General features: G+C 41.4%; 3 protein-coding genes across 3 annotated transcripts in view; 1 reads left to right on the forward strand and 2 right to left on the reverse strand.

Annotated features, from left to right (window-relative positions):
• The window catches only part of ELL3 (elongation factor for RNA polymerase II 3), a gene marked incomplete at its 5' end in the record, with an annotated part of 52,291 nt that extends 49,809 nt beyond the window's left edge, over positions 1 to 2,482 (forward strand). Inside the window, one exon of the mRNA XM_075575499.1 lies at positions 385 to 2,482. Coding sequence (XP_075431614.1) covers positions 385 to 492 — 108 coding nt within the window. The remainder of the gene's footprint in view (positions 1 to 384) is intronic.
• The window catches only part of RPL37A (ribosomal protein L37a), a 359,890-nt gene that overhangs the window by 239,826 nt on the left and 106,602 nt on the right, over positions 1 to 13,462 (reverse strand). The gene's annotated exons all lie outside the window — the stretch shown is intronic.
• On the reverse strand, positions 2,294 to 13,396 carry PDIA3 (protein disulfide isomerase family A member 3). Its single transcript, XM_075575497.1, has 13 exons — positions 13,114 to 13,396; positions 9,970 to 10,048; positions 9,243 to 9,360; positions 8,986 to 9,093; positions 8,666 to 8,795; positions 7,842 to 7,958; positions 7,473 to 7,598; positions 6,487 to 6,669; positions 6,089 to 6,197; positions 5,398 to 5,526; positions 4,638 to 4,717; positions 3,193 to 3,250; positions 2,294 to 2,747 (listed from the first exon to the last, which is right to left on the reverse strand). The coding sequence occupies exons 1-13, from the start codon at positions 13,248 to 13,250 to the stop codon at positions 2,640 to 2,642; spliced, it is 1,482 nt and encodes a 493-aa protein (XP_075431612.1). The 5' UTR covers positions 13,251 to 13,396; the 3' UTR covers positions 2,294 to 2,639.

Below are 13,462 nucleotides of genomic sequence, written 5' to 3' on the forward strand. Positions count from 1 at the left end.
AGCAGATAATTACAAAGTATACAAACACGTGATGAGTGGACAGTGAATTTCTCTTGTGAGATTGGATTACCATGAAAAGTATACATCTTAATTGCCACCAGTCTTAATTTCCATCTATGCAATATGGCAACTTTGGTTGTATGTTTACATGGGCACTTTATGGTATTTCTCTGCCGTGTTATTTTACAATCTCTGCTTTGTAACGTAGGTGTAATTGCAGTGGACCGGCTTCAACAGCTATTGTTTTTTGCTGTTATTTAGTCTTCATAAATACTGTGCACACCAAATAGTTTGAATAATGCCCCATCACTTAAACATGGCGAACATAAAATCTCAGTGTATTTTATATTACATAACTTATTTTATTTTTTCCCCCTTCTCCAGACCCACCCAGGATACAGCGAAGAGAAGACCCGTTGTGAATACTTACACCACAAACTATCACACATCAAGCACTTGATCCTGGAATACGACAAAAACATGGCAACTTAGCTGTCAGAGAGAAACATTCTGGACCATTTACAGAGAACTCTTAACCCCGAAAACATTCGTAAAAAGGCCACAGACAAGGTCACCAGAATCACCAATGGGAACTGCGTGCGTTTCAGCTGGATAGATGACGCTTACGTGAAGGTGCCATACCATACACCATAAGATTTTCCAGTAGTTATGCCTTAGCTCAAAGCATTCAAAGATGCAGCAGTTACCGCCTTAAAATATATATAGGTAAAAAGACATTGTGCTGAGAAAAGTAGACCATATTGCTATCTGAAGCCAAAATTGTACAGAGGTCTGTTCATGATTTTATTTGCCCATCCCAGTGTATTTGAAGTTGAATGTTGCAATAAAAACAAAAGATCTACCCAGGTGAGTGCCTGGCAGATTAAAAAGATATTGAATAGGACTTAAAAGTTAAATGCAGTGTGTCTTAACTTGCTCATGCACTGCCTCTGAAAATAGAATTGCGTATTGTAGTGTTTCTGAAGTTTTCAAAGGGTCTTTCTCCAAACCACATTAACAGTAAATAGAAGATCACACCAGCACGAGAACTGCACAACTGCTGCAACGGTTTTGTGAGGCTGGAAATTATTGCAAAGTTTAACAGTCCCAGGAGGAGGAGGAGTAGGGGGGTGGGGGTGGGGGGGTGGAGAGAAAGTGGTTCTTTCTGCTCTTGTTTTCTAAGGCTAGATTTAAACACAAGGCTTTAAAGCTCAAGATCCAAATCAGGAGTGATCACCTGTTGCACTTAAGATCTTCTGTGCATTTTATGTATAGAACTTCTGTTTGGCTGTTGATGTAATGGAGATTGAACTGGATTGTAAAATAAAACCTTGCCAAGAGATGCAATTACACGTTAACAGCTATTGTAAATAAATGACCGTGTGTTCTTGAAATGTTAAGACTCAAATTAATCCATAGGTCATTCACCGCCAACCTTTACTCGAGGTTTGCTTCTAGCTTTAACTGTATCATCACAATGGCTAGAATCACAAGTTCAGTGTGTTAAAAACAAAAGTGTATAGTTCTAGAATGAGCCAAAAAACATAAATACGCCGACTACCATTAACATTAGGTAAATGTTAGTTTGCATTTTAACCCTATTGGCATAAGTCGTCAGCCCAATCACTCAACAAATTTCATACATAGCTTTTCAATTGTGATGCAAAAACACTCAACATGTACAAGCAGGAAACATTACAAAGCGAGTGGCTAGCTTTGCCCGTGTGTGACTGAGCTACACCCTTTTCCAAGTAAACCTTACTCTACCTACCTACCTTCCAAGGAAACCTAAAAGTGCCTTTACTGCACATTCTTCCCTATGGGTATTTTGTGCATTTTGCCCTGCTTCAGCATAAGTGGCTCAGCCAGACTAAGCCAGCTGTGCTGAAGCAGGGATATCATGAAAACTTGACTTGCTGTTGCCCCTTGATGACTGGCGTTGGCCACTGACATATTTAACCGACAGGAACACTTGACTACAAGCTATGATCCTGTAATCACCTGTAAGTGCCTAACCACTGCTGTGTTTCCGGCTGCCATTGTATACAAGCTAGTGGAAGTAATGACCAAGCAAGCCACTAGATGAATGATCAAATGGCTACATTGCTAAATCTATACCTTCAATCCTGTAGTAGTGAAGGGGTTAGGATTTAATCCCAGGGGGTCAGTATGCTTCTGGGGACAAGACCATAAAAACACATTTACAGGTGTAGGGTCATATTTAGGGTTAACTGCCTGGTATAAAATGAAGCAGCCTTACGGGTAAAGACGCAACAAAATTCACACGTTGTGGTTTAAAGGTAGGGGGGGTATTTATTGTTCCAAATGTACAAAACAAAAAATAAAAAACCCTCAAATTAAATTCCCCCTCCTCCCAACCTAGATGGAAAAGTGGTGCCCCTCAACAAGCCACAAACCTTAACTGGTCCTTGGATTATTCCAACAGTGCATCTAAGAAAAAGATCTAATCTCAACGGACATGTCCCCTTCCAAAAAGAAAATGTGAAATCCCGCTGCACGATGCGTCCGCCCGCACCGTGTGGCTCCCCTTGTATCCCAATGTCACGACGACAAGATCCCACCATGCAGCTTATTCTGTGTGGTTGATATAAAACGCTGCTCTGAACGGTTTGCTTCATTTACAACTCTTGCTTTTTCTTTTTGGGTTTTTCGTCTTCCGTGATGATTGGAGGGTTTGTCGCCTCCTTTTTCAAATAGCTGATAAAGTCACTAATCTCTCGACCACCCTAAGAAAGGACGATAACGTTAGAAGCCTCTTGTTAAAAACGGCTGGTGGTGGGCAGATGTATGGATGGAAGAGGGGGTGTGGGGCTCTACATACAATTTCTCTACCATAGATATGAAATTGCATTTGTTGGTGTTGCCGGCATGGTCTTTAAGAACAAAGTTCAGAAGCTGCACCAAACCATGAGAAATGACCAGGTTTAGCCCAGTCATTGGCAGAGGGGTGAGAAAGACTGACCATCTTGTGTGTCCCATCACTGGCCCACCTTATGTTTAAAAAGGGTTAATCTATGATGTTGAAATAGTCATTCATCAACGAATTGCAAGACATCCAGCGTTCTTATAAGAGTTGGTAACAAACAGGTTACGCATGAATGTAAAATGACACCAAGCTGGAAAGTACAAGGTTATTTATGCACTCGGCTTTAGCGAAACACGATGACTCACCTCATATCTCTTTGGACTTTGCTTACTTCCAGCTGGAGAAAAGTAAATGGTAGGAAAGCTGTTGAGAAAAGATACATACGTCTTTAACATGTTCCACAGCCAAGTAGATGAACAGTTTTTTTCTATTACAGAGTTAAAGAGCTACGTAAGGAACATTGTGTGAAGCCAATTAAAAATAAATACAAATTCAGAGCGAATGGTTTATTTCCTCCTACGATCACACGGACATTGAGTATAATCAGACTACAAACAAAGCCCATAGATCAGGGGAGGCCAACTCCAGTCCAAGACACACCAACAGGTCAGGTTCAGGATATCCCTGCCTCAGCACAGGTGGTTCAACCTTTACTGAAGCAGGGATATCCATAAAACCTGGCCTGTTGGTGGCTCTTGACTGGAGTTGGCTACCCCTGTCAAAATCTACGGATTGGGCATATACTACAGGTTTCCAAATGCATCATGGATGCTGCTACCAACCACCAGCATAGGATGTAATGCACAAGGAGGTTATAGTCTCATGCTGAAAGTGCTTTAGCTCGACATGGATTAAAAAGCTTGGACTTCAAGGATATGTTCAACTGAAACTAGAAAAAAATAAACCTTATTATATAAAAGTGTATGCACAGAGCATATGGGAAGTCTCCTTTATCCGCATGCCAGGTGCTATTGCAGCTCCAGACCCAAGGCACCTGCTGTTTAAAGCTGCAGTTTCAGTCTTTTTTTTTTTTACTTCAATAGTGTCATGTGTGCAATCTCTAATTACCTAAAGAACTGTATAGCTGCAGGTCAATTCGTTCTCCATGTATTGATAGGTCGAAATTTGGTGACAATTAGTGAAGGGATCTGTTTATATTCTGCTTCTCTCAGTGGAAGCTCATGAATATTCATGAGCAATCCTGCACTGACATGTGCTAGAGGGAGGGCAGGGCTGACAAAGGGGTGTGCCAGGGATTGTGACAGGACATGAAGGGGCAGTGCCTTAGCAAATGGCTGTTAAAATAGAATACAAGAAAATTGGACTTTAAAAGTTGTTTTTTTTTTAAAAACAGAAAATGCTAAAAGTATTTTTTCTTACTACAGAACTGATTTATTAAAAAAAAAACACACATGCAGGATATTGACTGAACTGCAGCTTTAATACATGGGCAGGCTGGAGAAGTTCCAGGGACACGGCAGTCTTAAATCACCAACAGCGAGTAACATAGCGAGGCTTAGGATCAGTTTAGTGAAGTACACTATAATATTATCACATTCACATGTCTCAGACAGGTCCACAACCCTGCCTTTTACCATTATTCCTTAGCATACATGTGCTTCTCCCTCAGCAAGGGATTCTGGGTAATGGCATGCAAATGAGCAGCGAGCGTCACCTTTTGCTTCTTATCCATAATAATTGTTAAAAGTGGCAGCCTAGAATTGGCCCAATTAGGTGGAATTCAACTTACCCTTTGACGTCATAGTAAGAAGGCACATCGTTGGCTGTGGCATCCATCTTGGCAATAACAATGTGTGGATCGGAGGCCAGCTGTTTTTAGAAAACGCAAGTTAGCACCAAATGTAAACCCGTCATAACCAAATGTGCAGAGACCAGGAACTGATGCTTCAGTCTACACACCAACTCTTAATGCGAACTTGGGAATAAAAAATGGAGGCCATTAAGCAGGACTGTATCCTACTAATTTTCCATTTGTAATTTTGGGATCCCACGAGAGCAAGCTGCGATTCTTCCAAATCCAGGGACACCCCAGTTGTAAAGTAAACACTCTTTTGGAAATTAAAACACTTTCTTGGGGGAAACTTGGCCAGACAGTCTTGGCTCTGCCAGTTAATGGATAGCTGCAACGTAATCAGGAAAGCGCAGCGCAGCATTCTATGGGTGACACCCCAATATTCTTGTTTTTTTTGTCGAACACCCGGTGAATTACAGTTAATATTTGCTAACCGGGAGCACCTCTATTGAGCTCAATGGAACCCACCAAGGTTTAAGCAGGGGAGGAGTATTGCTTAAATTCTGGAGGCTATGCTTCAAACGGTAGTCATACAATGCCTTCAATAAGGGAACCTTCTATAGGCGGTTAGCACAAGGTGAAGACCACTTTGGCCAGAAAACCCCCCAAGGAAATGCAATCATTCCCGAGACGTAGAAAGCTCAGATAGCAAAACGCACACGCATTTCTTTCCTCCTTGGATTTGAGGAGTCCATACCTTCTCTGCAAGCTCTTTGTATTTAGGCTCCAAGGTCTTACAATGGCCGCACCAGGGAGCGTAGAATTCGATCAATACATCTTTGCTTTCAGCGTTCACAATGTCATCAAAATTCTCAGCTACCACCACCTAGGCAACAATACAGGAGAGGAAATTCATGCAGTAACTGCAAACAGCAGAGACCGTTTGAGACTGTAGATACTTAGAAGCTTCTTGTACCACGGCATGTCAGCCAGAATTTAGTTACATGGCAGTTGGCCTGTTGGTACTTGTGTAGTATACCGATGTGTGCCACACGTCCGCTCTGACGATTGATTGTTTTGTGCATAGCAATGGCGCCCAGCCCAGGGTAGCATTTCACACACTGAGCATCAGGTCTCTAAGGCAGCGTTTGACACCTTTATAGTCTCATTACTAATGGGTCAGCCGCACCATTTTGTATTGGCAAAAATGCAGTTTTTTCGCATATTTCCTTTTCGTATGCCAGATGCAGAGTATAAGTTTACAACTACAATACAATTATTTATTTTTTTAGGAATGTTCCCTTTAGTAGGTGTGCAATTACTAGTTCCAACAGAACGCTCTATGGGTATTATAGGACAATGCATATAGTATAGATCATTTCCTGTTTTTGTTTGCTCAGCAGTGATAGACGTTCGGTTAATCTTGTTTGAGATTTAAATCTGCTTACCTTGACAGGCCCGTCATTGTTTTCAGGAATGGGCTCAGATTTCAGGTATTTCTTCAGTTTGCCATCAAAGTAATCTTGAAGGAACCGCTCCAAAGCCTTTCCATCACGACTACCGGGGACAGATTATTTTAAAAAAATTGGTCATTTGTAAAATCACATTTAAAACCTATAGGACTGTGTACAACTTGCCAGCGAGCTGCAAACTTCTATAAATGGCATAATCTATCCAAGAAAATAAGACAGCTACACATTCATTTATATTAATTCATTAACCTCAACATAGAAACGTGAAGTGACTTGTCTTTACAAAAATAAAAGGACCTGGAAAATGTGCTTAATTATTTTTCTACAGACGGGAATAAAAGCATTAGAAACTTTCCGTAGCACTCAGAACTTACGAAAATTCTTCCTGCATGACATATTTCTCGCCTTTGGCAGTTTTGATTCCAACGACTGGAAGTTCACCAGTACTGGCATCCAGACCAAGCTCGGACACCTCATGGCTGAAGGCTTTGCGGCTAGCAACTGCAAACTTTAGTTGCTTTCCAGCATCCAGGAACTTCTTGGCTACCATCATAACTCTGGAAACAAGAGAGCAGATTGGGTTAGAAACACTCCAAATTAGACAAGTGTTGAAGGAGTGGCTCAATGAGTAAAGGCACCGACGACGTAAATAATGACACTGAGGGCCTGGTTCAAATTCTGGTGTCAGCTTGTTATGACCTTGGGCAAGATCACCATCTCGCTGTGCCTCAGGCAAAAGATATATAGATTAGCTCTATGGTGCAGGGGCTCGTGCCTGCAAAAATGCCATGTCAGCGCTATACAAGAAAAACTATTAGATCTATTTCAAGAAGAGGCAAAATAAGACATCTTGAACAGAATTAAGGAAACCACTGATCATATGCCAGTAGAGGAAATCATCTTTGTAAGGCTGCGCTTATAGTGCCGATGACAGTGACGTCAGGATACGGTCGTTGGAAAAATCAAATTGAGATGACTTCCAGCGATCAAGCCGTCGCGCTGCACTTACTATAAGCGCACACGATGGCGGCAATGCATTTGTTTTGACGCGACGCCACTGGCACTATAAGCGCAGCCTTAGAGGCAAGCGCTTAGTTTCAGAACACAGAAGCAAAACAGGACAGCGAAGTTGCAAATAAATATCTATAACGCTTGCTACACTAGCATTACTGCAGAGATTAGATCTGTCTATTCCTAGTTCTGGAATCATTTAGGCTGCATTCTGTCATGCGCGCCTGTATACACGCCAGACGGCCGCAGCCAAACGTTCCATTCCATATATATATACATATGGCGTCATTACTAGGTTTCATCTTCGGTACGTGTTCTGCAGGATCCCCATCTTGTATATGTACTTCACCTGTTCCGCCAGTAGTTGGAGCCCTTGGCATTCTTCTCGTAGTCCACATCATAATAGGCCACCAGCATGTCCTTCCCTTGAATCAATTCTCGGTTGTCTTCTGTCATGTGAGGACAGATGCCAAAACTACAGCAAGAGAAGAATTAGCTGTCTAACGTCTAATTTAAATGACTGCTATTAATGGCAAGTGCAGCACTGTGCAAATTGCAACCCCCCTTCCCCATTCACTAAGGGCAGTTCTAGCAGTAAAGCAAATGCAGCATTTCTATGTTACAATGCAGCATGGGCATATTCTTTACAACAGACAAATCTGCAAGGATCTCGAAATTGTAACATCAAGGCACCTCTCACCCCAGCAAAGTCACTCACATGTTATCCTGGATAAACTTCTTAAGTTTGCTGCTGGCTATTTTCTCCTCGGGGTATGACACAGAGATATCTTCAAATTTGTTTGCAAGACGTTGGGGACGAAACAAGACTACACCTCTAGAACAGAAAGGTAATGTTTGAATTTGGATGTACATGAAAGCAACTTCTCTTTAGAACAACAATGAGCATTGTGTGAACGTGCCCTTATATCTGGACAACAGGAGCATTGTATTAGTCTGGAGCAGTGTATCCCCAGGCAGCCGTAAAGGGTTCCTTGCAATTTTCAGGTCATTTGAAAAGGGTACCAAATACAGAAGAGTTTACAATGCATTGGATCTCAGACGTGCTATTAGAGAGCGTTGGGGTGCCTCAGAATGTGAAAGGGTTCCTTCACAAAAAAAGGGGTTGGAAACTGCAGGTCTAGAGGATCAGGAAGCATTCCATCACAGAATCTACAAGTTAGAGCAGATGCTCCCCCAAACATCTGTTTCCCCCTAGGTGTGAAGCAGGGAGTCTCTGGGCTGAACCCCATTAATTTCAGCTCCAGAGTCACTAGATAAAATTGGTGCACTGCTAGTGGGGGCAGGGCTCAAAAACAGGTGTGCCAGAGCCTGTTTTAGAAGGGAATGCGACATTAAATGGTTGCTATAGAAACAAAATGTGTTACATTAGAAATGTAATTCAGGTCGTTAAGAGCAAAAAATATTTTCTCATAGTACAGAACCGATAAAAAAAAACAAAAAAAAAAAAAAACTAGCACACGTAGGATATTGCCTGGTCTGCAGCTTTAACAATCAATGTATTATATCCATTGACATACTTACTCTCCATTTAGATCATATTTATTAACCAGCGAGTTCTCATCAGTGTGAGCAAATCGGTAATTCTCCCTCAGGCTGCCGGCTGCCTTCAAGAACTCTGAGTGAGCAGCGCTATACAATTCCCGGAAGAAACCTGTATAAAAAGAAATAAACGAGACACATCTGTTTACGCCACAAATATTTGCCTTTCTCTTTAGCAAGTTTCAAACAGGTTCAGATTTTGCAACTGTGCAGCTGCCCACGTGACACCCAAGGATAGGGTTGTTACTTCCAGCCAATGTGAATCAACCCCCTCACCCCAAAATAAACTAGAGTTCACTCACCCACCACGGAAGCATCTTTGTCAGCTATAAATTTCTCAAATTCCTCAACAGATCGGAGAGCCACTGATGCAGGGCCAGCCTGTTTCTTCATTGTGCTGACAATGCCATCTAAAGAGGAAACAAGAAACAGTCGAGCAAACCAGTCTCAGGACTTCTGTGCACGTAAACCATCAACTAGTTTTATGGGATTTTTTAAAATTTTGCTCTACAATCTTAGTCAAAAGTGGTGTAACTGGTTATTTCATAGATGATTTTACCAGCAGTCCTTGGCCCATCGTAAGCTCCAGACTCCTCCCCGTCTCTGAAAACTTTCAGTGTGGGGTATCCACTGACGCCATATTTGTTACAAACGTTGGAATTGGCAGTGCAGTCAACCTGTGAGAAGGAAACGCTCGTTAACACGGCCACGTTAACGCACTGCAGCAGAATCCCCGGAGATCAAAAATTACCCCAAGAACAATGTTAATTACATTGCCATTTCAGCCCAGAACTTAATCCATTACCAAAACACATTTCTGATGGGCAGAGGAAACAAGACATCATAGGGTATGTCTCATTGACGGTTTGTGTTCACAGAACGGTTTAGATTTGCCGCAAGACAAAAAGAAATGCACGCTGCAAGAGGCACCATTTTGTTGTACAAGGCCAACTAGTGACTTATAACCTACCTTTGTTAACGTATGTAAAAGCAATCTCCAACTATAGGAACCAGTGGCTCAACCCCAAAATATACTCCCAGTACAACCGTACAAAATATTTGCCAGCAGAATATAAAGCAGGGGTGGGTAACTCCAGTCCTCAAGGGCCACCAACAGGTCGGGTTTTCCGGATATCCGATTCTGCACAGGTGGCTCAGTCAGTGGCTGTCTGACAGCCACATGTGTCAAAGCGTGGATAGCCTTAAGACTAGTTGGTGGCCCTTGAGGATTGGAGTTGCCCGCCCCTGATACAAAGGGATCGATATAAACTGGTAGCAAGCCTCACCTTTGCCAAAGAAACTGTTCCTTTTAGCCTAGTGGCAGCACTTTCATATTCAGGCGCAAGCTTCTTGCAGTGTCCACACCTGTAAAACAGCATATTTTGTAGTCTCAGTGCTGCTACTGTAGAGTATACCGAAATGCACTTGCCAAGAATTACAGGGCAATATTCCATGATCGTACAAACTGTAAAACCAAACTAGGAATGTAGAAAATACTTACAACCTAATGTGTTTGATATTCTGATTGTAGCTGAAATAGGACTCTGCAATTAACTCCCAAAAGGTAAACACCTAGAATGTGCCAACATGTAACAATATACAGTACATGCCGTTTTCCTTTTACACCAAAAATACATTTAATTGTAAAATACACCTCTTATAGAAATATTTAGTGTTAAATATTGTGGGAAATGCCACCTCAGAATCACTTTAGTCTTGTACCAAATAAGTACATGCGGTGAATAACAGCAGAGTTGTGTGAGATGTGTGGTACGTAAACGTGTGTAAAAATACTTTAAAATTGAAAGTTATACAGCAGTATTGCTACTGGAGAAATATTTGCCAGCACCAATGATTCCCAGAACTGCTTTGTGGAAGTGTTCAATCACCACATCAAAACATTTGAGGTGTTAAACTGGCAATACTTTTGAGGCATTAAGTTCCGAGCACCAATCTAACCATTTAAAAGCTTCAGAGGCACAAAGCAGCACAGAAGGTAAAAAGGTAGAGTGATTGAATACTTTAACATTACTGTAGATCAGATATACGTTGCCAAGTATACATGTATGTGTCAGCCCCTAACCACTACATCTTTTGCAAGTTTGCATTTGGTCATGTCGAAGTTTGGATTTTGGGTCAAACTAAAACTCCAAAATAAATGTTACAGATACGTTATATTATGGAGTACTTGTTTCTTGCATCTCAATTGCTTTGTGTTGCTAAATCTTTCAATTAGACCTTATGTTCTCATCTACTTTTTATGCAAACATTTAATAAAGTCAACAAGGTTCTGCCAAGGCAGGGGAATATAATAAACACATATTTTTGTTATATATTATGAAGATTTCAAAGTAATCTTTTGTAATTTCAGATTTGTATTATTGGCCAGGACCCCCCATAAGCAGTACTATAGAGCGTACAAATGTAGTGACTATTACATATATTCAGGGTAAAACACCCATATCCTTTTAACATTAAAATAAAAAAAATCTTCATTAAAAGCTCCATGTAGAAAAAGGGGGTTGAGCCATCTGTATTTAGCCAATAGCAGGAAGCCACCAAATAATCAGCAACCAATGAGAAGCAGACACCACAACAGGGAGACACCCATGATTTCCTGACTGCAGAATAGAATTGTGGGAGTAATAGTTTATTGATTAAGCTTTGTGCAGTAATGAGAGAGCCAGAACTACAAGTCCCTACTGAAAACAAGATGGTGTTAAACTGGCAATGCAGCTTAAGGGAAAGTGAAACTATCCGAATCATGGAATGTATATTCCTGTCACCCCATTACACACCAACTAATACTATCATATCTGCAGCCCAACCATCAAAATAAATCCACCACCTCATTCAAATTTCAAATGCTCAAGATTGAAGAGCCAAAGAAGCGAAAAATCATACCATTGTTGCAGCAAAATACAACATCTCTCACCATCACAATAATCTAAAATCTAGAGCTGACGTCAACACATCACCTACACTAATTGGCATACAATCCTGGAAAGGTTTGATATATCCATCTATGTCACCTACACTTGGGTACAGCATTATCACCTTTCCTGTTACTCCCAAAGATGATCTTTAAAGGCCAGATGCACTTTATTAAGTAGCATTGCAGTTGCTATATATATATATATATATATATATATATATATATATATATATATATATATATATATAAAAAAAAAAAAATTATATATATATATATATATATATATATATATATATATATATATATATATATATATATATATTTGCCAACAGATTCGTTTTGTTTGCCACACTGCAAAGCAATGCATTACAAAATCAATCCTGGCCCAAATAGCTTACATTCTTCCAATGTTACATTTATATATCTTTATGCACTTATCCCATCCATATTAAAGATGCAATAGCCTGTGTGTGTTTATTAGATAATACTTACTACTTTTTTTTTTTATTCAACTCAACGCCATGTTAAGGTTTTAATATACTGAGCATCCTTTGCTTGTTATAGCAGTGCAAGATATTTGGAAGACTTTCCGGTTTGTGATCATTTGTTGAGAATGTTCACAGCAGTTTGAAATGCAAACTGTAACAATTGATAATGTTACCTTAGTCATATTAGTATACATCATAGCTGCTGAGTTACACTGTCTGAAGGATTGATTTGAGCCTGAAAGGCAGCCATTTAAAGAACCCTGGAAGCAGGATCTTTGCTGATCAATCACAGGGGAACAAATTGATAAGCAGTTTAAGAAATTACTTTCCAATTAAAAAAAAAAAAAAAAAAAAGGGTAACAAGCTGCATATAAAAAAATAAATATTTAATGCGTGAAGCATGGATTGCCTCCAAGAGTCTCCATATTGTAATTTTATAAAGTGTAAAGTGTTACTTACCCAGCTGACCCTATAAATAAAAATACATAGGCCTACAAAGCGATTATCTATAAACAAAGGGATTGGACCCATGTTAAGAGGGAAATGGGATACCCATGTAAAATGCTGCAGCAGTTATGGGGCAGGGCCACGGGACACAAACCAGAGATATAGATATATATCTATACAGATATAGAGATTATATATATAATCTATCTATCTATCTATATATATATATATATATATATATACACACACACATATATATTGATAACCCACAGGTAATAACCATCTATTTTATATATTGATAAATCAAGAAATAAATATATATATTGGTGGATAGGTCACTGGAACCATCCCCGACAGGGTGTGACAGTTCCGAGACATCACACGCGGTATAGGAGGGCGAGACGCCCCCCCAGCCCCACCGCACTAGGCCCGAGCCGCCGGTGTAGAGGCCCGAGCCGCCGGTGTAGAGGCCCGAGCCGCCGGTGTAGAGGCCCGAGCCGCCGGTGTAGCGCGCCGGTGTAGCGCACCGCTCCCCCCCCCTCCCCGGTTTGCGCACTCACCAGGGAGCGAAGAACTCGATGAGCAGGATGCCGTGCTGCGGGACGATGCTGTCGAAGGTGTCGTCGGTGAGGTCCAGGACGTCGGAGGCCAAGACGGAGCCCAGGAGGAGCAGGGCGCAGAGGAGCCGGAGGGCCATGGCGGTGTGTGGTGAGTCGCTGCCGGCGGAGAGGAGGAGGGGGCCGTTGGGTCTCTGTCACGATGGTTTCGCTGCAGACTCAGTGCGGGAAGAGGGAAGCCGAGAAGACTAAGCGCACACCGGAAGTACCCGAGGCCGGAGCCGCAGTGTGGCAGCCTGTGATTGGTCCATTCCCCCCTCACGTCACGAGGAGAGTGTGAAATAGGGGCGGG

The sequence above is a fragment of the Ascaphus truei genome, chromosome 18 (genome assembly GCF_040206685.1).
Source record: "Ascaphus truei isolate aAscTru1 chromosome 18, aAscTru1.hap1, whole genome shotgun sequence".
NCBI lineage: Eukaryota > Metazoa > Chordata > Amphibia > Anura > Ascaphidae > Ascaphus > Ascaphus truei.

Excerpts from the sequence above, each read along its gene's own strand:
- PDIA3 (XM_075575497.1), bottom strand. The coding sequence starts at position 13,250 with ATGGCCCTCCGGCTCCTCTGCGCCCTGCTCCTCCTGGGCTCCGTCTTG. Across the intron at positions 7,959-8,665 it reads AAATATGATCTAAATGGAGA|AGGTGTAGTCTTGTTTCGTC; the intron begins GTAAGTATGTCA and ends TTTCTGTTCTAG. Across the intron at positions 2,748-3,192 it reads AAAGTCCAAAGAGATATGAG|GGTGGTCGAGAGATTAGTGA; the intron begins GTGAGTCATCGT and ends GTCCTTTCTTAG.